This window comes from Populus nigra, chromosome 9 (assembly GCF_951802175.1).
Source record: "Populus nigra chromosome 9, ddPopNigr1.1, whole genome shotgun sequence".
NCBI lineage: Eukaryota > Viridiplantae > Streptophyta > Magnoliopsida > Malpighiales > Salicaceae > Populus > Populus nigra.
The window spans coordinates 9,764,753-9,783,286 of NC_084860.1; the positions used below are offsets into that span (position 1 = coordinate 9,764,753).

Sequence of the window (18,534 nt, forward strand, 5' to 3'; positions counted from 1 at the left end):
ATTTCAAAAATCATTTTTCAACCTATTTTCATTTAAAAACAACTATTATACATCCTTGAAACCTCAATAAATTAATTTTTCAACCAAAAACATCCTGAAACACATCCAAAAACATAAATTTAACCAATACAAAAAAATTCTTTCTTAACCTTGGGCCAAAGATAATGTTGTCATGTCTCCAATATTCTCACCAAGGTATAAAGCTCATTGTTGTATGTAAGGTAGCTCAATGCTACCCTGTTGAGCGTTTCATTGAAATAAGCAATGTGCCTTTTGTCCTACATTAACATGGCTTTAATATCTATACTTGAAGCATCACATTTAATCTTGAAAGCCTTTTTAAAGTATGGCAAAGCTAAAACATGAGCAATATATAATTGATCTATTTATAAGTTAAAAACCACATCTTGTTGATCACCCCATTTAAAACTAATATAATTTTTCACTATCTTAATTAATGGTGTAGCTATGGTACTAAAGTCCTTCACGAAACATCTATAAAAACTAGTTAGATCATGGAAACTCCTTAACTCAGTTATAGATTTAGGTGTAAGCCAATTTTGGATGACCTTAACCTTGTCTTCATCTATCTTGACACCGTGTGCAATTACAACATTTCTAAGAAACAAAATTTCCACACAAAAGGTAAACTTCTTAAGATTAACACATAATTACTCACTATGCAATACATTAAGTATACTACACAAATGATTAAGATTCTCATTCATGTTCTTGTTATAGATTAGGATGTCATCAAAATACATAACCACAAATTTATTTATAAATGCATGCAACACATGATTCATTAGCTTTATAAACATACTAGGTGTATTTGTAAGTCCAAATGACATATAACTAACCATTCATGCAAACTATGCTTAGTCTTAAATGTAGTTTTTCATTTATCCACTTCTTTCATTTTAATATGATGGTACCCATTTTTCAAATCAATTTAAGAGAAAATACATGATCCGTATAACTTATTTAGCATGTTATCAAGCCTAAGAATATGATGTTTATACTTTATCGTTATGTTGTTGATGGTTCGATAATCAACACACATCCTCCATATTCCATCATTCTTAAACACAAGTAACACTAGCACAACACAAGGCTCATATTCTTATAAATATACCCCTTTATCATTAGCTCCTTACCAGTATTCAATAATAACTCAGGATACTTCCTTCTCGTTCGGACTCCATTTTCCACGTTACTTCTTTGATTTATGAACTTCTCTATAACACCTTAATCGTATGAATTTTTTTTATTCCTTAGTTCTTTCTGAATATAATCCAACACCTTAACTAGTTTTGCTTCTAGATTCAAGTCTTCTATAACCTCCAAAGGAACTTATGGTAGTACTTGAGATGGATCCACTTAAGCTTTTCTTGACATCGAAACATGAAATACATCATAGATCTTATTCAAATGTGGGGGCAAAGCCAATCTTTAAGCCACTGGTCTAATCCTTTCGATGACTTCGTAGGGACCAATATACCTTGGGGCCAGTTTCCCTTTTCATACCAAATCTTAACATGTGTTTTCAAGGAGCAACCTTCAAGTATACTCGATTACCCACAATAAACTCAAGAGGTTTTCTTCGAATATCTGCATAGCTCTTCTGTCTATCTTAAGCTGCTTTCATTATGTCTTTTATGATTTTTACTTTTCTGTGGTGATTTGAACGATCTCTGGTCCATATAACTTCTTGTTCCCTACCTCTTCTCAATATATTGGCGTTCGACATTTTCTTCTATATAAGGCTTCACATGGAGCCATCCCCACAGTTGCTTGGTAGCTATTATTATACGTAAACTCTACCGATGGTAAGTGATCCTCCTGGTTACCCCCAAATTCTAATAAACAAGCCCTCAATAAATATTCCAAGTTCTGAATTATCCTTTCTATCTACCTATCAGTTTGAGGGTGAAAGGTTGTACTTAAATTCAATCTTGTCCCTAAAGCCCGTTGTATGCTTGGCCACAATCGAGAGGTGAATCACATCCTAGCTCTCACATTCAATCTTGTCTTTCAATCTTGTCTACTAGCAGTCCCAACACTAGTACTCTGAATAGGCCTAGACACTGCTCCTCCCTTCCTTCTAAATTAAATGAACCATCCCTTACCCTTTTTAGAAAGGAAATGTCTGTTTGAGGAAAAATTGATATCCTTTCTTTTACCCACCTCTACCTGACTTTGCTACCCTTCAACTATTCATGCCTCAAGAGCCTGTGCTACCTCTATAAGTTATCTGGTTGTCCCAAATCTAAGTGTTATTAAGCCATGTCTTAAATCCTGGCGTAATCCATCCTGCAGTCTGTCAATCATGTCTTGTTCGGTGGGAACAAATTATAGAGCAAACATGGAGAGATCATGAAATCTCTTTTCATACTCAAGTATTGTCATACCCTCCTGTCTCAAAGCTAGAAACTCATGCTCCTTCATCTTCCAATGATATGATGAGTAAAACTAGTTCTCAAACCGAACTCTAAATTCAACCCATATCTAAGACCCTACAGGCCTTCTAGATCGCACTATATCCCACCAATATTATGTTTGATAGTGAGTGGCACAATTTACTCATAAATCCTCTATCACCCAAATTTGCTTCATAATGTCCTCTATTGTACATAGCCATCTACCTACTATCTCAGCATTAGGCTCTCTTGAAAATGAATCACATCCTAGCTCTCACATACTTTTCACTACCCGAATCAGTGTAACCACATTGTCCACTAGTGTAAGGGCAACTTGCGGTACCTATATTGCTAGTGCCACTAGGGTATCAATATTGGTACATGAGGCCTCATCTTTATTATAGCTCTCATAATCTGGGGTATAAATACCGAATCAGAATATGGTGCAGGGGTTGTCACTGACATTGCTATTATTAGAGGAGGCACCTCTCTTAGATGAGGTGCTGCATGTATGTGAGAGGCTGAATCCTCTAAAGAATCCTCTCTCTCTCTCTCTCTCTCTATGCTCTAATCCAGGATCTTGACCCCGTTTCCATGCTAGAGAGCGATTTGCCATCTCACCTTGCCTTATGTGCACCTCCCTGAACCAATTTGATACTTATCAGATTCTAATTCAATTCCTAAATCCAGACCAGAGCTTTGATACCAACTGTAACAACCATAAAATTTATGTTCAAAATAAAGAGCAATGACATAATAATTTAGTTAAGATTAGGGTATTTTTTTTCTTACAATCAATCAAAAATCCGGCAGAGTTTCATCTATATTTTTAGGTACCAAGTTATCGACTCTTCTTCCACAATTCTCAATTATCAAATTTCATACATGTCTTATCATCCATGACTTCCTCTTCTCATTATATCACAATTTCTCAATAATCAAATTCACACATATTTAAACAATTCAATATCACACATTTACATAGATGTAATTTAATGAATTATTCTACAAATTATAACTAAAGTACATTATACAATTCAAAGATTTTCAAATAAAGACCATTAACGAAATTATAATTGAAATAAATACATAATTAAATAACAAATTCATAATTAAAATTATACTATAAAAAAAAGCTTTCGATAAACTATTGACACATTAAATTCTGAAATTTATATTAGCTAACAAAATAATAAATTCATTCATTACAAAATGATACCCAACAAAATATATATAAAAAAACTAATCTATTATTCAGTCCGATATGGGGAGATACCTAAAAATTGATTTAATATGATAATTCAATTAGACAGATGAAATAAAATATCAATAAATTCTTTCTTATTTTCAATTAAATTTGCTCATCTAATATTATATATTTCAATTAAATTTCAAAATAAACCTTAATTTTTTGAACATCAACTAAAAATATAATTATTCTTATTGCCCATTAACCCGGGCATCAATTCCACTAATAGGTGATTAATTTCTCGTCCATCCATTCAATAAGCACTAATTGCATCAATCCATAAAATTAGTTCAACGATTCACTCATTCATCAGGGTACTAATCTCATTAACTAGACAATTAATTCCTCATCATGCCTATTTACCAGAGCACTAATTCCATTAAACCAGGAATTAGTTCAACGATTTGCCCATTCACCAGGATACTAATCCTATTAACCAGGGAATTAATTTCTTATTATGCCTATTCATTAGGGCATTAATTCCATCAATCCAGGAATTAGTTCAACAATTCACCCATTAATCAAGGTACTAATTCCATTAACTAGTGAATTAATTCCTTATTACACCCATTCAAATGAAATCGTCAGTGCACATGGGCTACTCCTGACTAAGAAATCGTTGACGAGATCTGAGTCATTGTCAAACTAGAACTCATCAACGTAATCCAGTTCTACAGCTGGTGCTGAAATCATCAACACACATATACTACAGTAAACACAGAAATCATTGATGAAAATTGGGTCATTGCCAACTCAGAAATCATAAACGCAAACTAAGTCGTTGTCGATTCAAAAATCATCAGCGACAAGGTGAGTCATTTCTAGTTTTGCCTTCTCCCTAAGCAATGTGTAAGGTTAATGCTACGCGTTTTCCCTTACATATATTTCAACCTAGCTGAATATAAGCATCACTAATCACACTCCAATCATCATCTATTATTACGCAACACAAAAACAACATCTCCGTAAGTACAATTACTAAGGTTTCTCCCAAGTCATCACTTCCAAGACCAGCACCTAGCATTGCTACAACCATATATTCTTACATTCACAATTGTATCATGGTAATGCACCTACACAACTAATACAATTCTACAACATATAAGGGTTCTATTTCTATTCCATCTCATGTCATTCTAAATGTGTTCATCATGCATAGTTTCCTTCATGCTTTTTCCCTCTTCTATGACCAGACATTGTTGTTTATTTTCTCCCTAGTTTACACATGCAATTCTTTATTTTTATCACAAGTGTATTCACAACAACATGCTATAATTATAACTTTGTTCACTTGGTTCATAACCATGCAATTTCGCCATTTACATGACAGATTCAAAGCATTAACTTTAACATGAATTTTTTTCAGCTCAAACATCCTTCTAAAGGTTCAACAAGGTCACAATTATGTGCATTACATCCTTCTAACATATTTTCACATCATTTCTTCAAACACATGCATAATTTATTTCATTAACACATGTACAAATTTCTGTTATAGTTTCACATGATCAAACAACTCTAACAAGGTCATCATCTTTGCATTTCATCACACAAACACATTCTATCCAGCCCTCCCTTAGGTTCATGCATTCCAAATTGTTCATGTTTCTTAGGTAAGGGTTCGTGCATGTGTTGTTCATTCATCCTTTGTTCTATTTAGGTATGTCCATTTAGTCAAGATTCCTTGAGTTAAGGTGCAAGAACACAATACTTTTGTTTGAAATCTAGGGTAACAACTAGCTAAGGGAATGATATTGGTCTTACCTCATGTTTTTAGACAACTTGTGAGCAGGTTTTGGTGGTATGGTTCTTCCCTCAAATCTTGGTTTTCTCTTCTTTTTCCTCTACTAACTGCAGCCGACCCTTCTAGCTCACTTTCCTTTCATGGTTTTTATCTCCTTTCTTCTAACTCTTTTCTCACTTAGCACCCAAGGAGGTTTACATGCAGTTGGGATTTTGTCAAGTTTTTTTAAGGAAAGAGAAAGAGAAGCAAGAGCATGCAGCTGAGCACATGTAGCTGCTGTAGTCAATTTTTGGGAAGAGGAAGGGTCACCTTCCCTCTCTCCCTTGCATTTATACCCCTTATTTAATGAGGTGAGGGTGTTTGGGTGCTGGTCAAGGCTGTACTTATCCTTTTTTTGGGTTATTTTGGGCTAGTTTCTATTCCAATTCTCCCTTAGGATTGGCCAACCCTCCTTATCTAGGATTTTATTTAAGGCTGACCAGTTTATATCATTCAATTCTTCCTAATTTTTATCGGGTTTTACAAAACACATGGATTTGTCAGCGCACACAGCCACCGTTGACTCAAAAATCATAAATGAAAACTAAGTCACTCCTAACTTAGAAATCATCAACAAAACTGCTTCCATAGCTAACGCATGGATTCGTCAGCTCACACAACCCTTATTGACTTAGAAATCATCAATGAAAACAGAGTCGCTGCCGACTTAGAAATCATCAATGAAACTGCTTCTATAGGTGACACATGGATTCATCAGCGCACGTAACCCCTGTTGACTTAAAAATCATCAACAAAAATTGAGTCGGTGCCGACTCAAAAATCACCAACAAAAACTATGTCGCTGCCGATTTAGAAATCAGCAGCGACGATGGAGTTGTTTTTTGCTTTATTTTTTTTTGGTGTTTACATTCTCCCCTCATAATATAAATGTCATCCTCAAAATTAAAGGGACTTGTATTGATAATGCCTCTAGATTCTCAGAGCAAATACCACAGTAATTGACTTCAAGTTGTGTATCGGGTAAATATCTATGTGAGTCTTTAACTGTCTTGATGCATAAACGATCACTTTCCCATGTTACATCAATCACACCTAAGTCCTTTCTTCGAGGCATCATTAATAACTACAAAACCCTCGGTATTTGGAACGTATCAGTTTTAGCATAACAATTTATCCGACCTTGTACTTACTCAACTAATCATGCCTAGGATTATATCAAAATCATGTAATTGTATGGGTTTCAGGTTTACTTCTATTTGATACCTTGTTACCTGTCGAAGTTCCAATTATGAACCCCTTTTCTCTATTATTTTCACACCTTCCCTATTTTGGTGACAATTCTCCTAATAATAAATGAGTGAGTAGCACCCAGTTCAAACAACATAAGCACATTAAAGTTATTCATTGGTAGTGTACCTGCTACCACATCGGATGCAACCTTAACTTCTTACTATGTCAGGTGGAAAACTTTTCCTGAAGTTTGGTCATCCTATGCCCTTGGCCTCCCATGACTGGAGTTTGCCCCTGATTAAGAAGACTTTACCAGTCTATTTATGGTGACGGACTGTTGGTGACTTTTATTTGGTTGTCATATACTCTATGCTTGTCCAATGTTTCTACTAGGGCATTCCTTTTTATAATGACCCTTTTCACTGCAATAATGACATCCTTGCCCCAAATATTGGCAGTATCACCATCTATGACCCTCTCTTTTACATACAAAACATCGCCTTGATGAAACATAGTAGTCTCTCGGGTGCCTCTGTTCGCACTGTAGTTCACGTTCTTCCAGTCACTAGCCCCCCTTAAAGGGTTCGCTCTTGAGTGAGTTTGTCCACTCATCACTCTTCCACTTAACTGCCTCAAACATTCCACTTTTTCCCCTTATTTGAAAGTGGCAGTCTACTGGTGAAATCATCCTCATCTCTCTTTTTACCCGTTCTGGGATGCCCATATTGACCTTCTCCTATACAAGCTTCTAAGGTTTGTGTTGCTTCAATCAATTCTCTTACCGTCTTAAATCGTAAAGTGATTAACCCTTGTCTCAATTCTTATCGAAACTCATCTCTCAACTTCTCAATCATGTGCTCCTCTATCAGGATTTAGTGTGGGGCAAACAACAAGAGGTCATGAAATCGCTTTTCATATTCCAATACTGACATCTCACCTTGCCGTAACATTAGGAACTCCTACTCTTTCACCATGCGATGGTACCTGGAGTAAAATTGGTTCTCAAACTCTAATTTAAAATCTATCCAAGTCAATGTTTCGGTAGCACGTCTCAGCTGGACGGTTTCCCACCATGTCATAGCTCGATCAGACAGTAGCCGAGTGGCACAATTTACCTGTAAGTTTTCAGGTATGTTAATCTGGATCATAGTCTTCTCCACCTTTCTAATCCACCTCCCCACCATCTTAGCATCATGCTCTTCTATATATGGTTTACAACCCATTTCCCTCATGCTTTTGGCCAACCGTACAAGTAACACCACGTTGTCCGTGGAATTTGTGTAGCTAGAGTTGCTTGATTCATGGAGCCAACCATGCCTTCCATTATTGCCTCGACTATTTGAACTAGAAGTCCCAAATCAATATAAGGCGAGGGCACCCTCGTTGGAATGGTTGAGGGGTGTACCTCTGTTCTTTCCTGTTATTCCACCCTTGTTGGGGGCATTTCTTCAGTTTGATTTGATACCTGCTCTTCTTCAACTTCAGTGGTTTTCCCTCACAAGGATTCAGATGCTCTCTTCTAGAGCATGAGAACCAATGTCATCTAATGGATCCTTATCCTGCCAACCATAGGCATTTCAACCCTATTCCTCCCTTCTATGGAGGGTGGCTCGGTTCATGCCCCTTGATGAATGCGCATAATTCTGAAATAGATCACAACAACTTTATTATCATCGATCCTTAGGATCATAATCAGGTGCTCTGATACCAACTGTAAAAATCCGGATTTTATAGCAAAAAATTGGTGGATTTTTTTTATAAGTCGTTAGGTTCTCGATGCTTTTCACAATATCATTCTGTGAATTTATAAGTGCATTCCATTCATTAGCAAGGCATAACCCACATAGGATAATGTAAATCAACATTTCTTAAAAGTGACAATACACATTCTCGTAACAGTATTTAGGGTTTATCGTAATAGAATTTATCTCTTAGTTTAGTGCAATACTCATGTGATTTCATAACACAACATTCTCATAGAAAAGAATATCATATACATACATTCTCCACATCATGTTTACAAGATCATACTTTCGTATTCGTATTCCATTATAATTTTCGATACAAGCCTTTACAAAAGTGTCGAACGATAAAGATTCAACTAGTTTGTTCGTTTTTATCAAATACATAACACCTAAAACATACTATTACATAGCACCTTTCAAAATATGTGAACCTGTGGAACAGGCTTTCCTATGCACCTTGATTGCATGATGTCTCTGTTACAAAAACAACATCAATACAAGAATTGTAAATAATCTAAACATGATAATAAACAACTAAAAGAACATTATTGTTACTTTTTATTATCAACTTAAAATGGGTACATTCCTTCTTTTACTTCTCATATGCATTGTGCAATCCTTATTATTTTGTTAAGTGTATTATTCTCACTTATACACCTCAACCTCTCCATAGGAGTTGTGGGGACAAAATGTAAACATCGATCGGGGTTAATTACTTCACTTTAACCCGATTATCCACCTTGGATAATTTTAGCCATAACTAATCGCAACATCCAAACTCGGACATCCATCTTAGATGCCATTAGCCAAAACTAATCACAAAATCAAACTCATCATCCCTTACGGATACCATTAGTCGAAGCCAATCATTATAATCAACTCAGTTATCCATCTAGATGTCATTTGCTAAAGTTAAATGTCATATTTAACCCGGTTATCCATCTAGGATGTAATTAGCCAAAGCTAAACATCATATTCAACCCGGCCATCCATCTAGGATGCCATTAGCCGAAGCTAAACATCAACACAACCCAACCTTCCATCTAGGATGCCATTAGCCGAAGCTAATCGTCAACGCAACCCGACCTTCCATCTAGGATGCTATTAGCCGAAGAAGGTAATTATTAATTCATCTTGGCCATCCCCTTAGGATGTCATTAGTCGAAGCTAATCATCAAACACAACCTAGCTATCCATCATGGATGCAATTAGCCAAAGTTAATCATCTTTTCATCCTAGTCATCCCCTTAAGATGCCATTAGCCAACTAACCATTAATTCATCCCGACCATCCCCTTAGGATGCCATTAGCCAAAGCTAATTATAATACTCATTCAACATTCTATAACAATTTAGCACTCTTTGTATCTCAATTGTAGATCATTCATAATACTTGTACAAACATTTCATATCAATTTAGCATTCCTTATAATATAATAGTAGATCCTTCATAATACTCATACGAACATTCCAAAATAGATTAGCGTTCATTATAACACAATGATAGACCCTTCGTAATACTCGTACAAACATTCTATAATGGTTTAACATTTATTATAGTATAATAAAAACTTTCATAGTACTCGTATAAACATTTCATAACAATTTAACATCCCATTATATCACAATAGTAGATCATTCATGATATTCGTACAAACATTTCATAAGAGTTTAGTACTAGCTATAACACAATAAAAGACCTTTCGTAATAAATTCACTTCAGGGAATTAACATTATGCTAGAAGAAGTGGAAGCCATCTACCTATTCCTCCCATGGGGTGTACTTGTCCGGTCACAAGTCTGATCCTGGTCGTACCACTTAACACATCAATGATCACAAATCAGCACATTTGTATTTTATAATCACATAACTCGTCACCCTACATATTCCAAAAATATGCATGTTCATATTCAAGTGTGGCACATAATTCGATAGCAAAAAATAATTTGTTGATCCAATCCTACGGCTAGCGCTGAAATCATCAGCGCACATAAGCTACTGCTGACTTAGAAATCATTGACAAAAATTGAGTCGCTGCCGACCCAGAAATCATCAACATAATCCGGTTTTACAACTGGCGTTGTAATTGTCAGCGCATATATCCTACTATAAATAGAGAAATCATTGACGAAACCAGAGTCGTTGCCTACTCAAAAATCATCTATACAAACTAAGTCACCGCTGATTAAAAAATCATTAGCGACAAGGTGAGTCATTTCTGGTTTTGCCTTCTCCCTAGGCTACGCATAAGGTTTACGCTATACATTTTTACTTACACATATTCCGACCTAGCTTAATATAAACATCACCAACCACACTCCAACATCTCTATAAGTATATTTACCAAGGTTTCTCCCAAGTCATCACATCCAAGACCAACACCGAGCATTACTACAACCATACATTCTTATATTCACAATTGTATTATGGTAATGCACCTACACAACTAATATAATTCTACAACACATAAGGGTTCTATTTTCATCTTATCTCATGTCATTCTAAATGTGTTCATCATGCTTAGTTTCCTTCATAATGTTTCCCTCTTTTTTGACCGGACATTGTTGTTTATTTTCTCCCTAGTTGACACATGCAATTCTTTATTTTTATCATAAATGTATTCACAACAACATTCTATAATTATAATTTTATTCACTTGGTTCATAACCATGTAATTTCGCTATTTACATGACAAATTCAAAGTATTAACTTCAACATGAATTCTGTTTCAACTCAAACATCCTTCTAAGGGTTCAACAAGGTCACAATTTTGTGCATTACATCCTTTTAAGGTTCAACATGGTCATAATTTTGTGCATTACATCCTTCAAACACATGTATAATTTATGTCATTAACACATGTACAAATTTCTGTTTTAGTTTCACATGATCAAACAATTATAACAAGGTTATAATCTTTGCATTTCATCACACAAACACATTCTGTCCAGCCCTCACTATGGTCGGCCCTTCCCTAGGTTCATACATTCAAAATCATTCATATTTCTTGGGTAAAGGTCTATGCATGTGTTCATTCATCCTTTGTTCTACTTAAGTCTGTCCATTTAGTCAAGATTCCTAGAGTTAAGGTGCAAGAACACTACCTCTTTCATTTTCGAGTTTTCTTCCCTTCCTCTTTGTCTGAAATCTGGGGTAACAACCAAGGGAAGGATATTGGTCTTACCTCATGTTTTTAGACAAGTTATGAGCAGGTTCTGGTGGTATGGTTCTTTCCTCATATCTTAGTTTTCTCCTCTTCATCCTATATTGACTGTAGTCGGCCCTTCCAGCTCACTTTCCTTTCATGGTTTTCTCTCCTCTCTTCTAAGTCTCTTCTCACTCAACACCTAAGGAGGTTTGCATGCAGCTGGGGTTTTGTCAACCAAAACTGTGTAGCAAAAGATGAAAATAGATCTTAATAAGAGAAGCAAAAACATGCAGGCACAAGCAGCTGCTGTAGTCAATTTTTGGGAAGAGAAAGGGTCACCTTCTCTCTCTCCCTTGCATTTATACCCCCTCTTTAATGAGTTGAGGAGGGTGTTTGGGTGCTGGTCAAGGCTGTTCTTATCCCCTTTTGGGTTATTTTGGGTTGGTTTCTATTCCAATTCTCTCTTAAAATAGGCCAGCCCTCCTCTTTTAGGATTTTCTCTAAGGCTGACCAGTTTATATCCTTCAATTCTTCCTAATATTAGTCAGTCAAAGACTAAAATTTTTTATCAGGTTTTACAAAACACATGGATTTGTCAACGCACATAGCCACCGTTGCCTTAAAAATCATTAAAAAAAAACTGAGTCGCTGTCGACTCAGAAATCATCACCAAAACTGCTTCCACAGCTAATGCATGGATTCGTTAGCAAACACAACCCCTGTTGACTCAGAAATCATCAACAAAAACTGAGTTGCTGTCGACTCAGAAATCATAAACGAAACTACTTCCACAGCTTACGCATGGATTCATTAGCGCACACAACCCTTGTTGACTAAGAAATTATCAATGAAAATTGAGTTGCTTCCAACTCATAAATCATCAACGAAACTGATTCCACAGCTGACGCATGGATTCGTCAGCACACGCAACTCCTGTTGATTCAGAAATCATCAACAAAAACTGAGTCGTTGTTGTCTTAGAAATTGTCAACCAAAAATGTGTCGCTATCGATTCAGAAATTAGCAATGATGATAGAGTCGTTTCTGTCGTTACTTCCTTTTTGTTTACATAAAGATTTATGAGATTTTTTACTGGTAGTTCGCGTGGATTGTCGTTGAAGGTTGAACAATTAGACGACTTGTGGTTTGCGACAACTCAACCTTTAAAGAATTATTCAAAGCCGAAAAATATAATATTTTCAGGTAATAAATTCTTAAACAATTCTAAATCTATCTTAAGTGATCTTAGAGACTCTCGAATAATTTTATTTTATTATTTATGCTATATATATATATATATATATATATATATATATATAATATTCAGGAATCCGATAATTATAAGTAAGAACTTCTTTTTAGGATTGAAGTAACTGAAGTTGACTTTGTAGGTTACTGAGTTAAGATTCTTTAGCCATCATAACTATAACTAGAGTGAAAGAGGTGGCTAAGGACGCCATATGAATTAACTATACATGTAAATGATGAATTATCTTGGAAATCTATAGAGTTGTTTGCTCCATGATAGGTAAAGCTTTATGGAGCTGTTCCCAATTTTATTTTTTTGTTTGCTTAGCAATTTTGCGAAGTATTTTATTATGTGCCAATGCATTCTCATTTTGCCAATTAAGCACTTCCTCAATTCGATAGGTGAGGATATATATATATATATATATATATATATATATATATATATATATAACAATGGTAAGGTGTATAAAGACAAATGTGCAACCTAAAACCACATTAAAATCATATTATCACCAAGGTTTTGAATCATATAATGTCAGAAGAAAGAAAGTGACCGTAGTTATATCAATTTGGATATTAATGATCTCCTCTAATTATATTTGGTCCAAATGTATGAAAACTTAAATGAGAATGGGAGGGGATAAAAGAATTTTAAATTTAATTTCATCTTAAGAAAGAAAGAAATGTGCATAAAAAAAGAGAGCATGTCCTGAAAAATGCAAAAGATTTGGCTCTAGCATCCAATCCAAGCAGGAAATAGTTATATGATACGTTCACATAATCTCAAATTCAACATCTCCCACAAGCCTTGAGCTCCATCCTCTGAGATTTCAACAAAATAGTGCAAACCATTATTATGCTACTCATGCATTGTAAAGAAGAAGAAGAAGAAGAAGAAGAAGAAGAAGGAAACATTATGCTACACATAAATATTTAAAATGTAATGTAGTAAAATAGCACGAAAATAAATTATGTACCTGTGGAATCTTTTTTTTTTTTTTTAAATGAAATCATCATCCCTCATGAATCTAAAAAGAAAAAAAAAAGGAAAAAAATACCTCTCTCCTGTCTTCACTCTTTAGGCTCCTTCAAATATTCTCACAACAGAGGATTGCCAAATCTCAATATCTCTCTCCATTTTTGTATTATATAAATATATTCTCTCTCTCACTCACCTTCTCGGCTACAAATTCCATTTCTTTTCTTTTCGTTTAATTAAGAGGAGTGGAATAACTAAGAAAAGATAAAAAAGAAAAAAGAAAAAAGAAAAAAACAGAGAGAGACACATAAAAGCCTCTCTTCAAAGCATGAGCACCTCTTCCTCTGTTTACATTTCAACAATTCCTCCCTTTAGATCTTAGCTTCTCTCAAATTTCCCATCTGGGTCCTCTCCAATATGGTAAATTATTAATCTTTCACTCTTCTTTTCTCCTGATCTTAATCAAGCATTATCCAGGTCGTGATACATCCACAACAATTCCTGTGCTTATTATTATTATTTTTTTGGTTCATCAGTTATCATGGATTGGCTTTTGATCGGTGCTAGAAGGATCAGATGGTCCTAGATTGGATTTGTTAAACACCCACCTTCCTTTTTTGACTGGGCATCATTCAGATTCTATCTAAATCATTTTAAACGGGTATTCTTTTTTCTTTGCTTGTCTGACTGTTCTTATTGACAGATTGATCTGTTCTTATTCTATTGATAAACATTGAGCATTAGCATCGAAGTATTTATTCACTTGTATAATTCATATTTGTTTACTACTAATTAAGCTAATGATTATTAGATTATCAACTGAATTATAAATTTTGTTTGATTTGGATGTTATATTTTGAACTACCTTTTCTTTTGATTGGTATTCACAATGGATGAGAGAATTTGTTGTAATGGATTCTTGTAGCAAGAGATGGAATCAGATCTTGGTAAGCTCTTCATTGGTGGGATTTCATGGGACACTGATGAGGAACGTCTAAAGGAATATTTTAGCAAGTATGGGGAAGTGGTTGAGGCAGTGATCATGAGAGATCGAGCAACAGGCCGTGCCCGTGGCTTTGGTTTTGTTGTCTTTGCAGATCTTACTGTTGCCGAGAGGGTCATCATGGAGAAGCATGTGATTGACGGCCGCACGGTGAGTAGCTTGATTGCAAAAAATCTTCTTTGCATTGTGAAAAGTTACGGCGCAATGTTAACTTTCTTGTTCTAATTCAGATCATATTTGTTTAGATGTCCAAATTCATGAGTTGAACATACTCTTTCTCCCATGTTTAACTCCGAGTTAGTATTGTGAAATTAATATTAGGACGATTAAAATATTCGTATTTTAATTTAGTTTCAGAATGTTTTGAAATGTATCAACTTCAAGTTTTGTACTCTGTATTAAAGAGTGAAAGAGACTTTATGGTTATGGTCTCCGACGATGGTGAGAAATGTAAACCAATTTTGGTCTGGAGTAGAATGAAATGTAACTTATTGTATGCTAGACACTAGAAACTAGAATGAAATGTAACTGCTTGATTTTAGATACTCCGCTCGCAATGTCTCAGGTTGAAGCAAAGAAGGCTGTTCCTAGGGATGATCAGCACATTTTAAGTAGAAGCATTAGTAATATTCATGGTTCTCCAGGTCCTGGACGCACCAAAAAGATTTTTGTTGGAGGCCTGGCATCTACAGTTACCGAAAATGAATTTAAGAAGTACTTTGAGCAGTATGGTATTATTATTGACGTTGTAGTGATGTATGATCATAACACTCAAAGGCCAAGAGGCTTTGGCTTCATCACTTATGATTCAGAGGAAGCAGTTGACAGAGTTCTGCATAAAACATTTCATGAACTCAATGGTAAAATGGTTGAGGTCAAGCGGGCAGTCCCAAAGGAGTTATCACCAGGGCCTAGTCGGAGCCCTCTGATGGGATACAACTACGGTTTGACAAGGGCTAACAACTTTCTTAATTCATATGCTCAGGGATATAATATGAGCTCTGTTGGAGGTTTTGGAATGAGGATGGATGGTAGGTTTAATCCACTTGTCACTGGTCGAAGTGGCTTTGCTCCATTTGGCACCAATGGTTATGGGACGAGTATGAATTTAGAGCCAGTCTTGAGTCCAAGCTATGGTGGAGGTTCCAACTTTGGCAATGCTCCTGCATATGGGCGGATCTCAAGTCCCTATTATAGTAGTAATCCAAGCAGGTACAGCACCCCAATAGGTTATGGTGTTGGGAATGCAAGAAATGATTCTCTCTTGAGCCCTACTAGTAGGAATGTTTGGGGAAATGGGGGCCTCAACACTGCCACAAATCCTGGCAGCCCGAGTCCTCTGGTGGGATCTGGATCTGGAAATTTTGGAGTTTCATTTGGGAATAATGGAGCAAATTGGGGCACCTCTACTGTTTCAGCTCAAGGTGGAGGGATTGCTTCTGGCTATACTAGTGGCAGCATGGGTTATGGGAATGGTGACAGCAATTATAGTTTTGGTGGGTCAGGATATGCAAGAAACAGTGGAGCTAGTGTACCACCAACTTCATCATCATTCTCTGGTTCAATTGGTGGTTATGAGGGGTCCTATGGGGAACTTTACCGTAGTGGTTCAGTTTATGGTGATTCAACTTGGCGAACTGCAATCCCCGAGCTAGATGGGTCCGGATCATTTGGTTATGGACTCGGAGATGTAGCTTCAGATGTTACAACTAAGAGTTCTGAGGGTTTTATTGGGAGTTATGGCGTTACAAGTAGACAGTCAAATAGAGGTAACACTTTCCTTTGAACACTCTTTGAAGTAGTTTAGGTTGTAAATAAAATCTAATAGAACTATATATACATATATGCCAGTGCAAATGGGCATCTGTGTGTCTGCTATTGTCACAAACATTTATGTTGAGTGAAAACTTCTAGAAGAATTCTTTTACTGGAGCATCAAAACAATTATATGATGTTTGAGCGCTCTTTTATTTCTTTTGCATTGACAAGTTCATAGCAAAATCTCAATTAGGTTTGCTTTTAAAGTAAAAGATGGTTTTATCTCCTCATTGAACGATGTTATCCATTTCCATGTAGACATGCCCTTATCAATATTGATATCTTTGGATTGCTATCGTAACTTTTTATTTCCCTTAACCTGCATTTTTGTTGAAAAGGATCCACACTGCTGCCTCGACTACACATGCTTTAGTAATTTTCTAGACTTGTTAATTCTACTTGGATTTCTTTTTTTTAATTATTTTGACTGACCTTGTCTTGCATATAATCCTTGAATTCTTAACAATTTGGATCGATGACATATCAGAACTTTAATTTTCATTTCCAGATTTTTAACCAATTGGTAGGCCTATTTATATATTGTCTAATTCTCTTATGCTGGAATTCACTTGCATAAAAAACTGCGCAGAAGGTTTATATATATATATATATATATATATATATATATATATATAGTTCTCTCATTCTTTCCTTTGGGAGTGGAAGTGGACATCAATAATCTCTAAATTCAAAAAGTATTCCTATGCTATGTTTGACTTAGTGGACATGTGTGTACATATCTATCTAAATATGCGAGTTCATCTAAAACATTGACTTGTCCAAACATGCATTTGAGCAATCTGAGTTTTAAAAGATATAATAAAATATTAAGACGCATCTTCAGCTTTTAGCTATTTTGGTTGCTGATATTCAGTAGATAATTGCTAACAACTGGTACTAATTTTAGCTTTTCTTTTAATTGGTACTTGCTTCAGGAATTGCTACCTAGGAGATCTGTTAATGGATATCACTTGATAATTGTAGGTGAAGGAATCTCTTTAAACAGGTGAAGAATTGTGAATTTCATACGTCCCGTCTTGATTACGTTCAGCTTATAAAGAAATTTATCTTACAGAGCTAACGAGGGTTCTTGATTTGCATTATACACATTGAGAGAAAGCAGTTACAAGGGATTTTGTTTAAGGTTTGCGATTTGATTATTTTTTCTTTCTACATTAGTCAAAAAAGCTTAGGTTCCTTTGGCATTTGAGTGAGGTGTAAAATCGGATTGTGGAACATATACTCAGGAAGATTGGTTCCATAAATGTATGTGCATCTTCAGCGAGGTGCCCCTGTGGTAGTGGTAGTTGGTTAAAAAAACAAGAGAAGGATTTTCTTTCATTTTCTTTTTTGATTTTGCCTGCCTAAGGTGCTGGTTGCTGTCAGTATTTTTCCTCTTTATTTGTCTCTCCCAGATTGTATTTGAGGTTTTTTCTTATCTGCTAGTGTGAAACATTATAAGGGATGTTCTTTTACGATCCCCACCCCCAGAAATAAGTTACATAATATTCTGATTCATTTTTTATTAATTGACAGTACTATAAAAGCAAGTTCACACTCGGATGGATGCTGTTCTTTCATGTATTTAAATGAATGCGAGATTGAGATTGAGATTGAGATTGCATGCTATTACCCTCATAGGTTCTATAATTATTAGGTAGCATAAATAAATATTTTGTGCAAAATGCTAATGATATACTTAAGTTGTTGTCGTATGCGGTATGCAGACATGCAGTGTTTGGAGTCGCCATTTAATTGTTTAGTTCAGATAGCTTGTCATATGCTCAAAAGCATCTATAAAGAAATGTTAATATGCAATTTTTTAAATACATCTAGAAATTTAAAAAATTGTTTATGAAGTTTGTTCTTTTCTAATAATTAAGGGAATGGAACTCCAGGTGTTAGATCTTGTGATGGGATTGGTTGAATTTTAAAAATCTCTATGAA

At 35.4% G+C, this 18,534-nt stretch overlaps 1 protein-coding gene across 3 annotated transcripts; it reads left to right on the forward strand.

The window, feature by feature from the left end:
• Positions 1-13,878: 13,878 nt before the first annotated feature.
• Positions 13,879-18,116, forward strand: LOC133703501 (heterogeneous nuclear ribonucleoprotein 1-like). Of its 3 annotated transcripts, none has more exons than XM_062128074.1 (6): positions 13,879-14,186; positions 14,303-14,427; positions 14,692-14,919; positions 15,335-16,538; positions 17,572-17,593; positions 17,663-18,116. In XM_062128074.1, exons 3-6 carry the CDS (start codon positions 14,698-14,700, stop codon positions 17,679-17,681), a joined length of 1,467 nt encoding a protein of 488 aa, XP_061984058.1. In that variant the 5' UTR covers positions 13,879-14,186; positions 14,303-14,427; positions 14,692-14,697; the 3' UTR covers positions 17,682-18,116. The 3 variants fall into 3 exon arrangements, 2 of the variants coding, with proteins under 2 accessions (XP_061984058.1, XP_061984059.1); XR_009843894.1 differs by having other exon boundaries at positions 13,881-14,186; positions 17,523-17,593; XM_062128075.1 differs by having other exon boundaries at positions 13,881-14,186; positions 17,523-18,116.
• The last annotated feature ends 418 nt before the right edge of the window (positions 18,117-18,534 follow it).